This window comes from Mus pahari, chromosome 1 (assembly GCF_900095145.1).
Source record: "Mus pahari chromosome 1, PAHARI_EIJ_v1.1, whole genome shotgun sequence".
NCBI lineage: Eukaryota > Metazoa > Chordata > Mammalia > Rodentia > Muridae > Mus > Mus pahari.
In genome coordinates this window covers 168,204,537-168,220,316 of record NC_034590.1, presented here as the reverse complement: position 1 = coordinate 168,220,316, position 15,780 = coordinate 168,204,537, and the positions used below count along the sequence as shown (strand labels likewise).

General features: G+C 48.6%; 1 protein-coding gene across 24 annotated transcripts in view; it reads left to right on the top strand.

Moving 5' to 3' along the window:
* The window catches only part of Ablim1 (actin binding LIM protein 1), a 277,019-nt gene that overhangs the window by 176,050 nt on the left and 85,189 nt on the right, over positions 1-15,780 (top strand). For all 24 annotated transcript variants that reach the window (XM_029543461.1, XM_029543524.1, XM_029543457.1 and 21 more), the window contains exons 5-6: positions 4,775-4,901; positions 6,559-6,652. In XM_029543461.1, coding sequence (XP_029399321.1) covers positions 4,775-4,901; positions 6,559-6,652 — 221 coding nt within the window. The remainder of the gene's footprint in view (positions 1-4,774; positions 4,902-6,558; positions 6,653-15,780) is intronic.

The following is a 15,780-nucleotide window of genomic DNA, read 5'->3' as shown; positions in this document are numbered from 1 at the left end:
AGAGAGAGAGAGAGAGAGAGGAGAGAGAGAAAGAGAAGGCTGGCAAGTCTGAGCTCTGTTGAACAATTCAATCTATTAAAAACTTAAAACCTCATGTTAGCCAAGCCTTGGAACTTAAATTTTGTATTTTTTTTTCTCCCCTTGAAACCCCTTACCTTGAGTTCTTGCCAAGGATGAAGTACTTCGATAAACTAATAGGATACTTTATAGGGTCTCCAAAATCTTAATTTTCTAATAATAGCAACTTATACCTAGCCATAAATTTACTTGATAATTTTGTTTATGAAAAATACGATTTTGTGTATGAAACATACTCTAGGTGTATCTAAAGTAGCAGGTCTGGGACCATAGGGATGCCAGGACCGTGGGATGCTGGAACCACAGGGATGGGTAGCAACTTGGTTGCCTGTGCTTCCCTCTTTATGGCTTCATGCACTCAGCCTCCTCTTCCAGAGAAACATCTCAACAGACCCACACATCCTTCCCAAGAGCCATATGTCTCCTCCATCAACTTAAATCCTTCTGAAGCGCAGGTGATTGGGATCCTTTGCCAAAAAGACTGAAGGCAAGCAGGCAGGGTTCCCACTGTTAAAGGCTTTTATTGCCTTTGAAGAAAATGGTATAAAAAAAACGGAGCCAGGTGTGGGCTTGGGCCTCAGTTTACCTTGTTTGTGAGCAGCCAGATCCCCACTTAGCCCTGGCTCTTGGTGTCAGGAGAGAGGTCCTGAGGCTCACACGTCCAGGGCTGGGCCTCAGGGTTGTGTTCTGTCTGGTCATTGTTTTTCCTTTGGCGAGTTACCAGCGGACCTTACATCCCTGATGCCACTCCATAATCCCCTATTTCTGACTTGGGCAATCATCGCAGCTCCACGCACCGACTTTCCATCGTTACCCGCAGCTGCTTCAGAGATGTGGAAACAATTTTCTCAACCACTGAGAAGACATGAAGCTGGCAAGAAGGAGATGCTGTTCTTCGTGGAAGAGCCTCGTTGGCCTGAGCAGGGGGGGGGCGGGAGCAACCCAGCAGGAACCGCTGCTCTCTTGCTGCCCCTTGTCCAGCCCCACCTCCTGATACCAGGCAATGGCTTTGTCCAGAGAACAGGAGCTGTTGCCGTAGAGTACTCGAGCCAGCTGCTGTGGGGTGATAGTATCCTACCCAAGAGACTGCAGGCCTCTTGAGCTTCCCACTCATTCTTGCTCACTGGCTGGGCTCAGGCACCTGGATCACCTGCTGTGTTTTAGGGGGACACTGGGCAGGGCGTGCTGGATTCCAGTGGTTTAGACACCACCTGTGAGACTAGAGGGTCCCCAGACCCAAAGAACTGAAGACTGCATGGCCGGCTGCATGTGTGCACAGCCCTCAGCAGGGGATCAAAATGTTCCCTTCTCCCCAGGTTGTGTAGTAACTTCTTTCACAGCTCTGTGACACATGGGCATCAGGGGCCCGGAAAGAACGAACTTGAGCTGAGATGAAGAAGCCCAGGGTTCAGTCTTAGCTCTGCTCCCTAACCAAGGAAGGAGAGAGGCCATTGGGTAGTTCACCTCTACCAGGTCTTGTGTCATGCAGAACCTTGGGATGCAACATAGCAGGTGGCATTATTATCAGTAGCTCACAGATGATGGGGGTTCCGAGGTGGCCAGGAGCCCGTCTTTCCAGCTCCACTGCCTGTGCTCCATTACCCATCTCCTTAGACCTCCGGCTTCCTGCAGTGAACCACAGGCAGCTCTGACAGCCTCCCTAAGTCCAGCCATCTCCATCTTTGAAATTTATTTTGCAACAACAGCCAAAAAGGAAAAAACCCAAAACAAAACAAAACAAAAATATCCTAATTGTCTTTCTTCAAACCATTGCTGCAACCTAGTGGTAATTATTAGAAACAATGGAAATTTTCAGTTCAATTTGAATTAAAATTCCCATTTCTTTGAGGAAAGGACTTAACAGTTAAAAAAAGAAAATCATGAGTTTTCCAGGGCTTGGGGGAAGGAGGGCTGAGTAGGTAGGACTCGGTGTGTTCAACCCAGAGGGTTGAAGTTCTCCTGCTATTCAGCGTGATACTATAATCCCTGATGCCATTTTAAACCCTCCAACACACTGATAAGCTGCGGGTGTCAGCAAGTCTCTGGTCGATGTCAAGGGTGACGGAGGCTGAGCATGTGGAAAATGGGAAATCTCTGCACTCTGGTCTGGATTTTCCTGTGAACTTAAAACTTACAGTATATTCCTTTTTAAGATGGGGGAGTGCTATAGAGTACAGTAGGTGTGGATGTACATATATGTGTGCACGTGTGTGAGTTTGTGTGTGTGTGTGTGTGTGTGTGTGTGCACCAGAGGTCAATGTTGGGTGTCTTCCTCTATAGCTCTCAAATACATTTTTGAGACCGGATATCTAACTGAGCCAGGAGCTTAACAGTTGGATGGACTGGCTGGCCAGTATGTCCCTGGGATCTGTCTGTCTCTTTCTTTGTCCCCGTAGCCAGGGTTATAGATGGACACTACCCACACTGGCCTTTTGTAAGGGTTGTTCTGACCCAGTGCTAGCATGGTAGGCATGCTGATCAAGATCTCTCCCCAGCCCCGACTGCCTTTTAAAACTGCCCATTTGCCTTACCCTCCGCACTGTGGCCTTTCCATTTGAAGACTGTGTTTTAAAAGGACGCGCTGTGGCTTTCCATAGAATATTGCCAGATGTCAGATTTAAATATTATGATGACATATCGGGCATTTGGGAAAACATCTATTATTAACTTTAGGACTGTATTTTCTCACAGTTTGGAATGGCCCATACAAATTCTTATGCAGTGGCTAGAGAGATGGCTCAGGGTTAAAACCGTGTAATGATCTTGCAAAGGACTCAGGTTTGGTTCTCAGTACCTATATGAAGAACTCCAGGTCCAGGGGATCCCACGGGCCCCACGTGTACCTATACATATGTAGTACACATAAACTCAGCTAGGTACTCACATACACAGAAGTAAAACAAAAATCTCTTTAAAAGGACATTCTCACCCTACTATTCAGAACTTATATTTTTAACTCTGGATACATATTTTCGATTTTTCACATTCTAGTGGTTAAGAAAATCAAACAACTGGGTCATGTGAGGAGACAAAGTCTTTCTCCACAGGGGGCAGTTTCTTAAGGATTTCTTCTTGGTTTCTCCAGAAACATTCTATTCTGGGAGTAGAAAGCCAGTGTTCTTTTTAAAGTACATTTAGTTAGAACACACACAGGGTGGTGGGTGGGGTCGTTGCAAATGTACAGTAAAACTTGGGGCAAGCATTGTTGGGTCTAAAGCCAAGTTATCAGCCGCTGACCAAGATGCCCAAGAACACCTCCGGTCAAAGAAACAGGATATGTTAAGATGCTGGGGTGGAGAGGAGCCACAGCCATCTCTGGATGGATTTTCAGAGTGTTTTCAAGGTTGAGGCTTGTGCTGGGTCACTCCAGGGGGACAGGTTGGTAACTCAGGTCTGGTCAGAGAAGAGAAGCTGGTCTAGAAGTGCCCTTTCCAAAGAAACAGTTACAGATGTGGCCAGAAGAGGGGGCTGTGCTGCCACTTTGTACATGGGATCCTGTGTCTGTCTTATTCTGAACATAGCCGCTGAGCGCCCTTGCCTGAACACTGCTCTTTTCCATTAGCCTTGTTTGTTAGGGCACAGTGGCCACTGCCAGCTGATGGTGTTTGCTCTTGCTTCCACAGACACGGGGATTTTTGAATGGTTGTAGGGTTGATGTTAATTTCAATGAACTCTCCCCTTTTATGTGTCTCTGCGTTAACACATACGTATTCCGCTTCCCTGACACCATGGCGTGTGGAAGGATCTGCTTTATCTCAGTACCTCTAGTAACAGCAAGTATTACTGAAGGGCTACTTTGATAGGCAAGATCGTGGTGCAGGACCAGGCCAGCTAACTCTGATGTTCATAGTCTGCCACTTTGTGATGGTCAGCATTGATTGACAGCTTGACAGGATCTAGAACCCCCCAAGAAGACGGACCTCTGGGCATGACTGTGAGGGACTCTCTAGATTGGGTTGACTAAGGTGGGAAGACCCACCCTTGTTCGTGGGTTGGGTCCCTAAATAATATAAGAAAAGTCAGTGAGCTGAGCCCTGATGTCTCTCTCTCTGCTCACTGACTGCAGTTCAGCGTGACCACAGTTGCCACACCCTCAGGATAAAGCCTTGCTCTTGTGAGCTGCATTTCCTGGGCTGCTTGTTACAGCCTTGAGAGAAGTAACTAACACACGTGCCTTCCAGGAATCTGTGAAGGACAAATGAAAGCTAAGGAATTAAGTCATTTAACCAATAGTGAAAAGGCTGGCTTGGGTAGATAAGGAAGTAGAATTTCATTACAGATTTGAGAATGACGGGACAGTGCTCTTAAAACCACCCGAAGTGATGGGGAGGAGGGGCTCCCAGCACGTGTGCTTATCGGCTTCACATGTGTCCTCAATTAAATAAAAGCCTGTGAGTGCTTGCTTAATGTCCTAGCCAAGATGCCATAATTAAATAGTCTCTAGGCCAACTGGACCGCAAAGGGTGCCTAACTCCTAAGGAGCTAGGAGGGGAAGGACATTCATCTGCTGAGATCCACTGAGGGCTGAGCTGCCTTGCCACGTGAGGACAGGTCCTGAGGGAGTCAGTGGAGAAGATTTTATACAGGGAAATGAGAGCGTAGTCAAGAGCTGGCTGCACCGTGGGTCCCGGGGACCGTTCCTCCTCGGGTTTTTCCAGGGAAATGGCAGTAACCATGGGCTGCTGCTCTCTTCCAGACTGTGCCGGCTGTGGAAGGGACATTAAGAACGGGCAGGCACTGCTAGCTCTGGACAAGCAGTGGCATTTGGGCTGCTTCAAGTGCAAGTCCTGCGGGAAGGTTCTCACCGGCGAGTACATCAGCAAGTAAGTCTGGGTCAGCAGAGCTGGGGTACCTGTCAGAAGTGCTGGGGTACCTGTCAGCAGAGCTGGGGTACCAGTCAGCAGAGCTGGGGTACCAGTCAAGCGCTGGGGTACTGGTCAGAAGAACTGGGGTACCCGCTCTGCTCTCCAGGGTCGCCCTCCTCCCTCAAGCATGCCAGAACACATTCCGTCTTGCATCAGTATGAACTGGTTGCTCTAACATTTGTTGAAATAGCTTCATTGTTTCTGCCTTTGCCACGCCATGGCTGCTGTAAACTTAATGGACTATTAACGGTACCCCAATTTAATAATTAACAAAGTAGTTTACCCTACTGTGCAATCAATTAAGCACCTCGTCATGTCTCCTTTGCTAATTCTGTTTTCTATGTGATGCTAACATAGTTTTCTTCTCTGGGGCTTTAGACACCCCCCCCCCNAAAAAAAAAAAAAAACTACATGTTATCTAGGCAAGACCAGAGCCACCAAATAGCCTGTCAGGGTGAAGGTTCATGTTGCAGTCAGAGAGCGCTGGCAGTGGATTAGCCAGTATTATACAAATCATTTGTTTTTTTTCATGTGCTCTGGTCATGAGGAATCTGCTGCTCTGTATCTTTTCATGGCTTTTGAAATGTCTTTTCATTCCCCAACTAGGGGATGAGCAAGTAGCCTGATGAGACAGCTTAGACCCCAGAGTGCACAAGGCCTGGGTTGGGTCTCCAAGAGGACTGGAGATGTAATTCAGTTGGTAGAGTGCTTGCCTGGCTTGCACGGCAGCCTGTGTACTAATACTGTATGAAAGTGGGTATAGAAATTGCCTGTTCTGGTGGCCTTGGCTTCTTCAAGAGTTGGAGGCCAGCCTGGCTACATAGGACCCTGTCTCAAAGGTCAAAAACCAAAACAGGAAACACAAAGCCTACCCTATTATATTAAATCACTCATTGAGACATAGTGGATGAATTTAATTTCACAGATCCACAAAATGATTGAAAAGGGAACTCGGCTCCCACTGCCCGAAACTAGGGTTTCTAAGTAGGTCTGGGGTCAAACTGAAACACCCCTGTGGGGGACTAAAGATCTCTACAGGTGACTGTGATGAGCAGCGTAAAGGACAACATGAGTGTCTGTCTGGCTTTTAAGTGACACTGAAGTCTGCCAGTGATAGGCAGAGTGGATGCTCAGGCTTGCTCTCCAGCTGTTCTGTGTGGTGACACTCAGGAAATGGCACTGTGAGGCAAATGCAGCTGCTGAGCTGACCCATGTTCTAAACCCTCAGAGCCAGAGGGACCTGAGCTGAGGAGGTGATGTTTGAGGCGGTGGGAGGCTCTGGTGGGCCTCTGAGAAGATGGTGTGTGAAGGGAGGTTAGATACCCTGGGGCCTCTCGGGCTGGCTCATCTGCGGGGTATTTGGGCTGCCAAGAGAAGAATACTGGGACCCGTGCTCCTTAATTCTGTGACAGCCAAGGAAGTGGGCACAGTAACCATCTGGTGGTTTGGTCGGTTTTCTTTTTTCTCTGTCTGGCTTGGAGACCCACCCTGTGGTTTTGTGTGGCCAGGTCAATGGGTCTGGGTAAAGATGGATGCCGCTCTTGTTCTGTGGGAAGGGCTTCAGCAAGGTGGCTTTGGTGTCTTCCCAAGACCTGAATGCAGCTTTGTCTTTCAGGGATGGCTCCCCATACTGTGAGAAAGACTACCAGGGGCTCTTTGGGGTGAAGTGTGAAGCCTGTCACCAGTTTATCACAGGAAAAGTCCTGGAGGTAAGTGCAGACCGCCACTGTTGGCCTGCGGGCCCTGATCCCGCGTGTCTCCTCCTGAGGAGGAAGGAGAGTGGCCGTGGGTGACTGAGAGGACTCCTGTGTTGTACGTACCTTTCTTCCAGGTGCCACGGGGAACTTGGAATAATAGAGAAAAGAACAAACCTCCCTCCCTGGGAGTTAAGCAGGCATTTTTTTCTTAGGAGTAAGAATATGGCATCAGACCCTCTGTGTACATCTGTGTTTGCACATGTGTGCTGTCTGTGGAGTCAGAAGCTCAGAGTCTGAGAAAGGAAGGGAGGGTGCGAGGTGAAGGCTTTGACTTCTCTGCCCTTAGAAAGCCACATCCGCCATGACTCAGAGAACCCTGTGACCGAGCTGAAGGAAGCTTGTCAAATTCAGGTGTGACTGCTTCCAGCCGGAGCTTTGTTCCTGCCTCCTTAGCACCTGCCCTGCCAGCACCGGCCTCTGGGCCTAGCTAACTCCTCTTGGATGAGAGAGGCTGCAGCAAGGAATTCTGGGATCAAAGTTCAGAGAAACCCCTGTTTCTCACGGAGCTTTTGGGGGATCATCAAACTGGAGGGAAAAGTCACAGTTCACACACACACACACACACACACACACACACACACACACACACCTTCCTGTCCGTAGAGCAGAGAGAATGTGCACAGCCAGGGAGCCTAGCAGCTTCAGCCTGCTAACCTACCAAGCCATCATGTGGGTCCCTCTGGTGCTGATTCCATACAGCCAGTAGAGTATGTTTTAGAGACACAGGCTGTCTACCCCGGGGGTCCCTATGGTGTTTCTGGATGTGCTGGGGGGATATCACAACAAAGGTTAAGAGTAATCTCCCCAAATCCCACTACAAGTTCTTCCCACCAGACATCGAGGGGTCACCATGGACTAACTGTCCTGAGGAGACGAGGAAGTGCCTCTTGTCAAGTACAGTTGCCCGGCAGTCCGAGGGAGAACGCTCTGATAAAGAGGACCACGTGGCAAGGACACAGGACACACAAGAAAGGGAGCACGCTGTGGGGTGCCGTGCTGGAGAAGTGGAGGAGGACTCCTCCAGGGTCACACTCAGAAGTCTGAGCTTTGTGGAGAGAAGTGAGGAGGACTTAGGCTCTATACTTGTGGAGTCACAGGATGGAGTCAGTGTTCTGTGGAAAGAATAAATGGGAGTCCTCCAACCCCTGTGCACACACATTTCCCCCCCACCTTTGACAGCAGAGGGAGGAGGAAGCGGCTCAGTCATGCCCCAGTAGATGTCGGGAAGCAGTGAGAACCTGCTGCACTACAGATGCACCGTAAGTGGAAGATGGCAGGCGGGGGGGTGTGGTGGTCAGACCACCCACACATGGAGTCCATCACCAAAGGCCTAGTGATTAGAAACAGAAAGCAGACTGCTGTTTGCCAAGGGCTGGGGAGAACACAATAGTGACTGTTTCCGGGAGAGTTTCCATTACGCAAACCCTTCGCAACTAGATAGGAGAGGTTGTTAGTTACATGGCCTTGATAGTTCACTAGGTGCCTCCAGATTGTTGGTTTTAAGGTGCTGCACTTTAGACTACATGAATTTTGCCTTCAATCTAAAATTTACAAACCAAGAAGGGTGTGAGGGTATTGTAAGGAAAAGAGGCAGGAAGATGTGGAACTTGGTATCCAAGTTTAAGATCATGTGTTTGAATCAACCATTTTTTACAGTCAACACATGGAAATGTGTTCCCCAGAAGCATTGGGAGGGAAAAGGGCTGTCTGTTTTTGCGTGCGTGTTTACATTCACTTCAACAGCTACAGGAAGGGATCTATAAAATATAGTTGCAATCTAGAACATGCTATTTTGAAGACATGCTGGCCCCTCCTGCTTTCTCTCTTAGGCTGAAGTCGTAGAAACTTCAAGAGTCTTGTCCCATATTGGCCTCAGGTGGCCGGGAAGGTCTGAAGGGCTTAGGACTGGGGGACATTCCATACAGAGCCTCCAACGGCAGTCATCCTGGGAGTGGTCTGCACTTGCAGCTTAGATGAGAGGTCCGCCCAGCAGGCTCTGTCCTCCTCAGATGGGTGTGTGACCCAGAAAAATGTCCTGCAGGGGCTAGCACAAGACATGTGACTGCTAGTGACTCAGCTGGGCTTGGTCACCAGGAGAAAGCAGGACCCATCTCCATGCCCCACCTCCCGCAAGCTTCATTCCCTGGCCCTGCTGAAGATCCATTCTCAGTGTGGCTTTGTCTTCAGCACTCCAAACCTTGTCTTTTTGTTTTAAATTCGTTGTATCAGTGTATCAGTGGTTTTATTTTCCGCATGGCTTCAGCAGTGGTGGCTTAAAACAATTTATTCTCTCATTTTTAGAGTCTAGACATTTATAACAGTGTATCATCAGGGCCATTGCTCTCTCAAATGCTGGAGGAATGAATGGTTCTTGGGGATCTCCAGCTTCCTGGCATTCATCACTCTGGGTGTACCACCTCCTCTGCCAGCTGCCTTTCCACCCTTCTCCTGAAAAAGGGCACTTATCATTTTATATAAGGCCATGCCCATCACTAAAATAGTCTCTTCAAGACCCTTGCCTTAATTACATCTCCGAATACCATTTCCAAATGTATTAGCATTTCCAGCTGCAAAGGCTTGCTGTGGAGGTAGCTTTTGTGCATCCAATTCTAGAAAACCCAGAGACCGCCTAATGTGGAAAGACTATAAACACTGGAGCGGAGCTGAGGCCGCTGCATATGGTTCTCCTAAAGGTGCTACCATACACCCAAGGGGGCTTTGAAGAGAGAAGGGCCCCGGACAGCCTGTCTAGGTGCAACTGTGTCTCTTCTTGTTTCTCTAACATTTCCCGGAGAACCTCAGCTTCCTCGGGGTTGTCTTTCTCTCACAGACACAAAGTATGTGTATAGCTTTCAGATCAACATCCTGCCCTCGGGATGCCTTCTGCCATTTCTCTTTTGAGTTCTTGAGCACTGTTTTGAGACAGGGCACAGGTAGCTCAGGCTAACCTTGAACTTGCTGTGTGACCAAGGATGACCTTGAATCATTAATGTTCCCACTTCCATCTCCCGAATGGGGTGTTGCATGGGGTGGATCAGGACGCCTGCTGTATGTAGGGCTGGGGTTATACATGCCAGACAAGCATTGTATCAACTGAGCATACCATATCCCTACCCCACCCCAAGGCTCCGGTGCTGGCCTCCCAATGCCCTGCCCAGCATGTGAGCTCTCCAAGGCTCTTGTCTGCATCTCAGGGGTCAGAGCCCGAGGTTCGTTCTGACTGGCCTGCCCTGCCCAGACACATGATGCACACACCTCTGTCATGCTTCTCTTTATTGCCACTTACTTCATGTTATCTTTACAACAGTGACATTGTCTTTGGGGATCATCTTGTTGTAAATGGTGTGTCTTTAAAGATGTTTGCCCGGCCTGTGAGATGGCTCATCTGGTAAAGGGGCCTGAGGCTAAGCCGATGATGGCCTGAGACCCATGGGATCTACAGAGTAAAGGGAAAGTCTTGCACGTGTATGCATACTGGGGCTCTCACTCACGCATGCCCTTCCAACACAAAAAATAAAAAATAAATACAATGTAACTGTTTTCTTAAAGCATTTACTAATTGGCCTATAAGTCCAAATGATATTTTGAGGATTGTTACTGCGGCCGGCTTGCTTCTTAATTTAAAAGCCTGAAGGCAAATTAGAGCGAAATATCAGGGTTTGTTGATCACCTCCTACCTCTAGTGCCTACTTTGAACTGTCCTTGGAATCAGCCCCTCCTATCTCTTCTTCCCGCCCCTCCCCCTTCCCCCACCTAGACTCTGGAAGCTGCAAGGTGACTCGGGTCAGTCATGGTGCTAGTGGGCCTGGGACTTCCCTTTGCTACAAATCTCCCTCATCCTTGATGGATGCCCCCAAGATCCTTTTCCCAGATGCTGAAAGCTGTCTGTGTGAAGCAGCAGCAGCTGTCAATCATTTTGTGAGGACAGCGGGTGGACTGTAAATAAAGTCTGAAGAGCAGAGGGAAGGGGCTTGTCCCGTGTCTCCTCCCTCAGTCCTGGGCTCCCTCATCTCTCCTGTTCTCTAACACCATCCCTGCCACCCCACCACCCCAGGGAGCCTCTGGGGCATGGCTCATTCTCTCACTTAAAACAAGTGGCCCCAGCCATTGTCCCCCTCTGCCTAGGTGCCTTCCCTAAGGAGGCACCTGCAGGCTGCTACCTCCTGGGGATGGGGTGGGGACATTCTTCTGTCCTTTCTAGAAGGAGCCAGGCAGGAGCTGTGTCCTGGTTCTCACCACAGGGGTGGGAAGCAGTCTCACTGTTCTTGCTTAGGTCACGCAGGCTTTCCTGGTTCTCCTCCCACCAGCCAACCTGCAGGCTGAATCTGGTCTTTCCAGAATGTGCGGTGATGCCTGTTTTCTTGGGGTGCCACTGGGGACTGTGTGCTACTGAAGGACCTGGCCCTTTTGAGACTCCATTAGAGCCCCACCCCCCTCCTCCACCCATGTAAACCTCTAGACCAGTCCTGTCTTGCTGGTTAACTCTGATGGGATTTGTGCTTGCTTTCAAACCCCTCCTGCTTAACTCCTGGCTCCTGGGAAATGGGATCACAGTGGGATTCAGTCAAATCCTTTCTCTGGATTCTCCGAGGGATTAAAAACTAGTAGTGTTGTTCTGTCTGGCTTTTTAACTGATTACAAACCTGCTTTTTCACAAAGCATGGGGCTCGGAGGCCAGATGCACACTGGGTCACATTAGAGAGTGAAGGCACTGTCCCATCTTTTCTGGTGGAGATTTTAGGCAGGTTTGGTCTTGTTTTGGACTAGCCTGTCAGCTGTGGAGAGAACCGGAAGTTCTTCTACAGCATTTACTCAACAGGTTCTGGTTGTCATCTTCAAAGATATGATTTGCAAAAAACAACCTTCCTTCCTGGATCTGTGTGTCATCCTGGGCAGTGCCAGAGTGACAGCCCTCGCTGGGGCAAAAGGCACCCCTGCCTACTCTGTTCTGCCGTTCTGTCTTCACACCAATTCGTTGATTTTTTTTTTTAATGGGTTTAACTATTTTTGAGAATTGGGGGAGGGGAAAGGATCAAGTCCCTCTGTTGAGTTGGCACGCTCTTCTGTGCCCCAGGGAAGAGTGAGCTACCACACTGTCCTGACTTTATGGGACATTTCTTAACATTTGCAAGTGCACTCACAACTGTTTAATTCACACTGCAGGCCTTGTAAAGTGGTCCAGGCCTTCACCACTGACCTCCATTAGAGGAGAAGCCACCGAGTGCTGGGGGATCTGGAGCTAATTAGCAACAGACTGAAATTAGAAAACAGGTCTCTCGCTTCTCAGAAGGGGGACACATGGGAGCCCTCACACATTCTCACACAGTCATCCACAGTCAGATAACTGGCCATGAGGTGTAGCTTGCTGAGGGACCTGAGTTTAAGGCTCCTGATGGAGAAGGCGTCTCGTTAGTCCTGTCACACCTGTGCTGGAGACAGACATTTGCTCGTTCATTGCTTTCCTGTTTTTGTCAGTGTACAAGGCCACTAAAGACCTTGCCTCTGGTCTGCTGCTCTTCTGTGAAGTCAGACTTCAGGGTGTCTCAACTCTGTTACTCAGCAGTAGGCCACCAGAACGCCCAGCATGGCCCTCAGAGAACATCGAAGAGAAATAATTTGTCTCCAGCTCGAGGGCTCAGCCTCCTCACAGAGCTCTGGCCTGGGATTCTTCCCAGATCCACAGATATTCTAGAAGGTCTTGTGAGGCAAGATGGAACTAGAGATACTTGTCACGGTTCCTCACTCCAGACTGTCGATGGGTCGCTAGAGCTGGAGAAGTGGCTTCCAATTTTTGTTCTGTTTTGGAGATGGGGAGGGGGTGGGGTCTTGCTATGCTGCACAAGAAGGATTTGAACTGCTGAAGTCAGCTACAGGAATAGATGAGACTATAGGAGGACATTATACTACCACGTCCGGCTTGAAATGGTTCCATGGGAGACAAGTTAAGCAAATGGTGGTATATCCACATAATGGAATATTACTTGGCTGTGTAAAAGGATGGAATACTGATTCATGTTACATCATGGACAACACTTGAAAACACTCAAAAAGATAGGAAAGAAGCAAGTCACAAAAGATCATGGGTCATATGCTTCTGATTGCATAAACTATATAGATTAGGAAAGTGTATATAGATTAGGAGGTGAAAATAAATTAGTGGGTTCCAGGAACTGGGAGGAGGAGATGGGGTAAATGGTGATGGGCATTTTAGATCAGGGAGGATAAATACATCCCAGAATTAGACAATGGTGTCAGTTGCACAATTTTGCTGATATGTTACAAAATGCTGATGTGTGTACTTTAATAATGTGACTTATAATACCTAATTTGCATCTCAACTTGAGTGCATACATATGCATGTGCATAAACAACACACCTGCTCCCTTGCAGAGTTGAGGGTGGCCGTTGGGTTCCTCTTATCCTGTGTCTATAAAGGACTGGGATTTTAAGGACAAAAAAGAAACACACACATAGACGTATATACAAACCACACATGCATATACATACATAGTCACATACACACACACCACACACACACACACCCTAGCGTGATCAGAAGCCATCTTAGCTGCCTGAGTTCTACCTCTCTCCTCTCTCCTTTCTGCCATCCTGAGAGGCCTGAGAGCAGAGAGGCAGGAAACAAGGAGGTGGAGGCGGGTCATTATCATGCTTGTACTCTTCATCATCATATCATCATCATCTTCTTCTCCTTCTTCTTCATCATCATCATCATTGTCATCTTCATCACCATCTTTGCTTGTAGCCCAGACAGGCTTGAACTTTCTGTCATCCACACTGGGTCCTTTGTCACTGTAGAAGTAAAACCTCAGTCCCTTCCTGGGGCCACTGGTTGCCACAACTTGCAACTGGGCCCTTGATCCTAGAGGGTGAGTCTATCACTGTAAAGTCTTGGATGGAAAGTGACCTTGAGTTTAAATTCAACCCAGAGTCTTTGATGTGTTAGCTGTGACACTCCATTTGCAAAGAATAATTAACTTCAACTCTCCTATTCTTAACAGTGGGAATTGTCCCACTTGCAGTATCAAGAAATGGCTTCAGGAAGATGTGTCCTACCCCATCCCTCCACCCCCAACTCCCCATCCCCTGCCACCACCCCTAACCCCATCCCCACCCTACTCCCTGCCTCCACCCTCACCCCTCCATCCTCACCCCCACTCCACCCTACCCCCACCTCTTCCCCTGCCCTCACCCTTGCCTTTATTCCCACCCCCAACGCTGCCCCCCATCCCACATGACTCTCTTTCTCTCTGGCCTTTACTTTGGTGGACGTGTGTTGCCAGAGGAGTCAGAGACTGTTCACAGCAGTAAAGATTGATATTTATGGAAAACTCACCCCATTTCCTGTCAGAACAAATGGAGGCGCTTCCTTATCCGGAAATGACAGTTTGAAAAGAATTTGTATTTATCTTGAGTTAAAAAGATGTTTTGTTTTTGAGGGTGATTTTTTAACTTCAGAGAGTTAAGTCAATTGGAAATTTTCCTTACCTTTCCTTGATTTTTAAACATACGATTTTATTTTTTATTGTTGTGGAAACAATGTATTAGTTTCTTATCTGAATCAATCAGGTTTTAAACTTAAGAACTGTTACTTAAAAATATTTTCTATGCCAGCATGTTGACGAACTCCTTGAGTCCCAGTACTTCGTCAGAGAAGCAGGCAGTTTTCTGAGTCTAAGGCCAGCCCCATGTACTTAAAGGGTTCTAGGAGCCAGGGCTACATAGAAGACTCTCCAAATGTGGAGGGAGGGGAGACTGGAGAGATGGCTCTGCAGCTGTGAGCACCGGCTGCTCTCCCAGAAGACACAGATCTGATTAATACACCTCAGAGTGTCTGTAACTCCAGTCCCCACGAGAGGGGAGGCTCTTTTCTGGTCTCCGCAGGCAGGCATTGCATGTATGTGGCACACAGACATATATGCAGACAAAAACACCATACACATAAAAGTAAAACTTTAAAACTTAGATACACACAAACATCACTAGAGACTGACACTTGAGGTTCAACAGGGCCCCTTCTCTTTTGGAAAGGGTATCTATCCCCATGAATCCACGTGGATCTGCCCAGCAGGTCCAGGGTGGCTGGACATCCACGCCTGGCCACTCCCAGCCTGTTTCCTCTGCTGGGCATTCTGACTGCAGCAGCCCCCTCCCAAGCTTCAGAGCTTCAGCTCCACCTTGGCCTTGTGTATTTGTATACTTCACCTCTGTGCACAAGTGTGTAAATTTGTGAAAATTGCACCATGTGAAGCTCACCAGGAAGGCTTCCTGACTCCTGGAGTGGTAGAAGCATTTGGCACACACACACACACACACACACACACACACACACACACACACACACCCTGACTGGCTTCCTCTCCTCTCCTGCACTACAGGCCCCTCCCACTCTGTTTTACACCCGATTGTGCTGGCTTCCTGGACCTGGTGGCTTCCTGCATCGTGGAGGCCATTGTGCCAGTTCCAGCAGATGGGCCTGGTCGTAGGCTGCCAGCTAGCCGGGAGGAGAGGGGTTAGGGCCGTAGCCCTTCAAGCCCAGAGGGAATGAACTGACACAGGGATCCCTCCCCCTAAAGGCAGACTTTGGAGCAGGCTTGCAAACTGCTCATAAGCTCTGTAGCCAGGGCAAGGCTTGTATGACTCTCAGAAGTAGAAGCAGAATTTGGACTCTGGGGACTTGGTGTCTGTCACTCACTGGTGAGGTAGGAGGAAGAGGAAAGTGATGTGTGACCACACACTGCAGCGTTGATCCCGTTGGCTGCACTTGATCAACCCTCAGGAGTTAAATGGGGGTGCTAAGAATTACTTCTGATAGGCATGAATCAGATCACGGGTGGGTCAGCTGTCTGAGACAGTGTCTGGCATCATGGGCCTCCAGGAGTGTTTCTGTTGTTAATTTGTTGATAGATTGTTTCCATTTCTTGTGCTTAAGTGCTTAAAAGGAAAGGAATGGATTCTATAAAGCCCAATAGCTTTAAAAACCCCAGAGTGTAGCCGGGCGTGGTGGCGCATGCCTTTAATCCCAGCACTTGGGAGGCAGAGGCAGGCGGATTTCTGAGTTC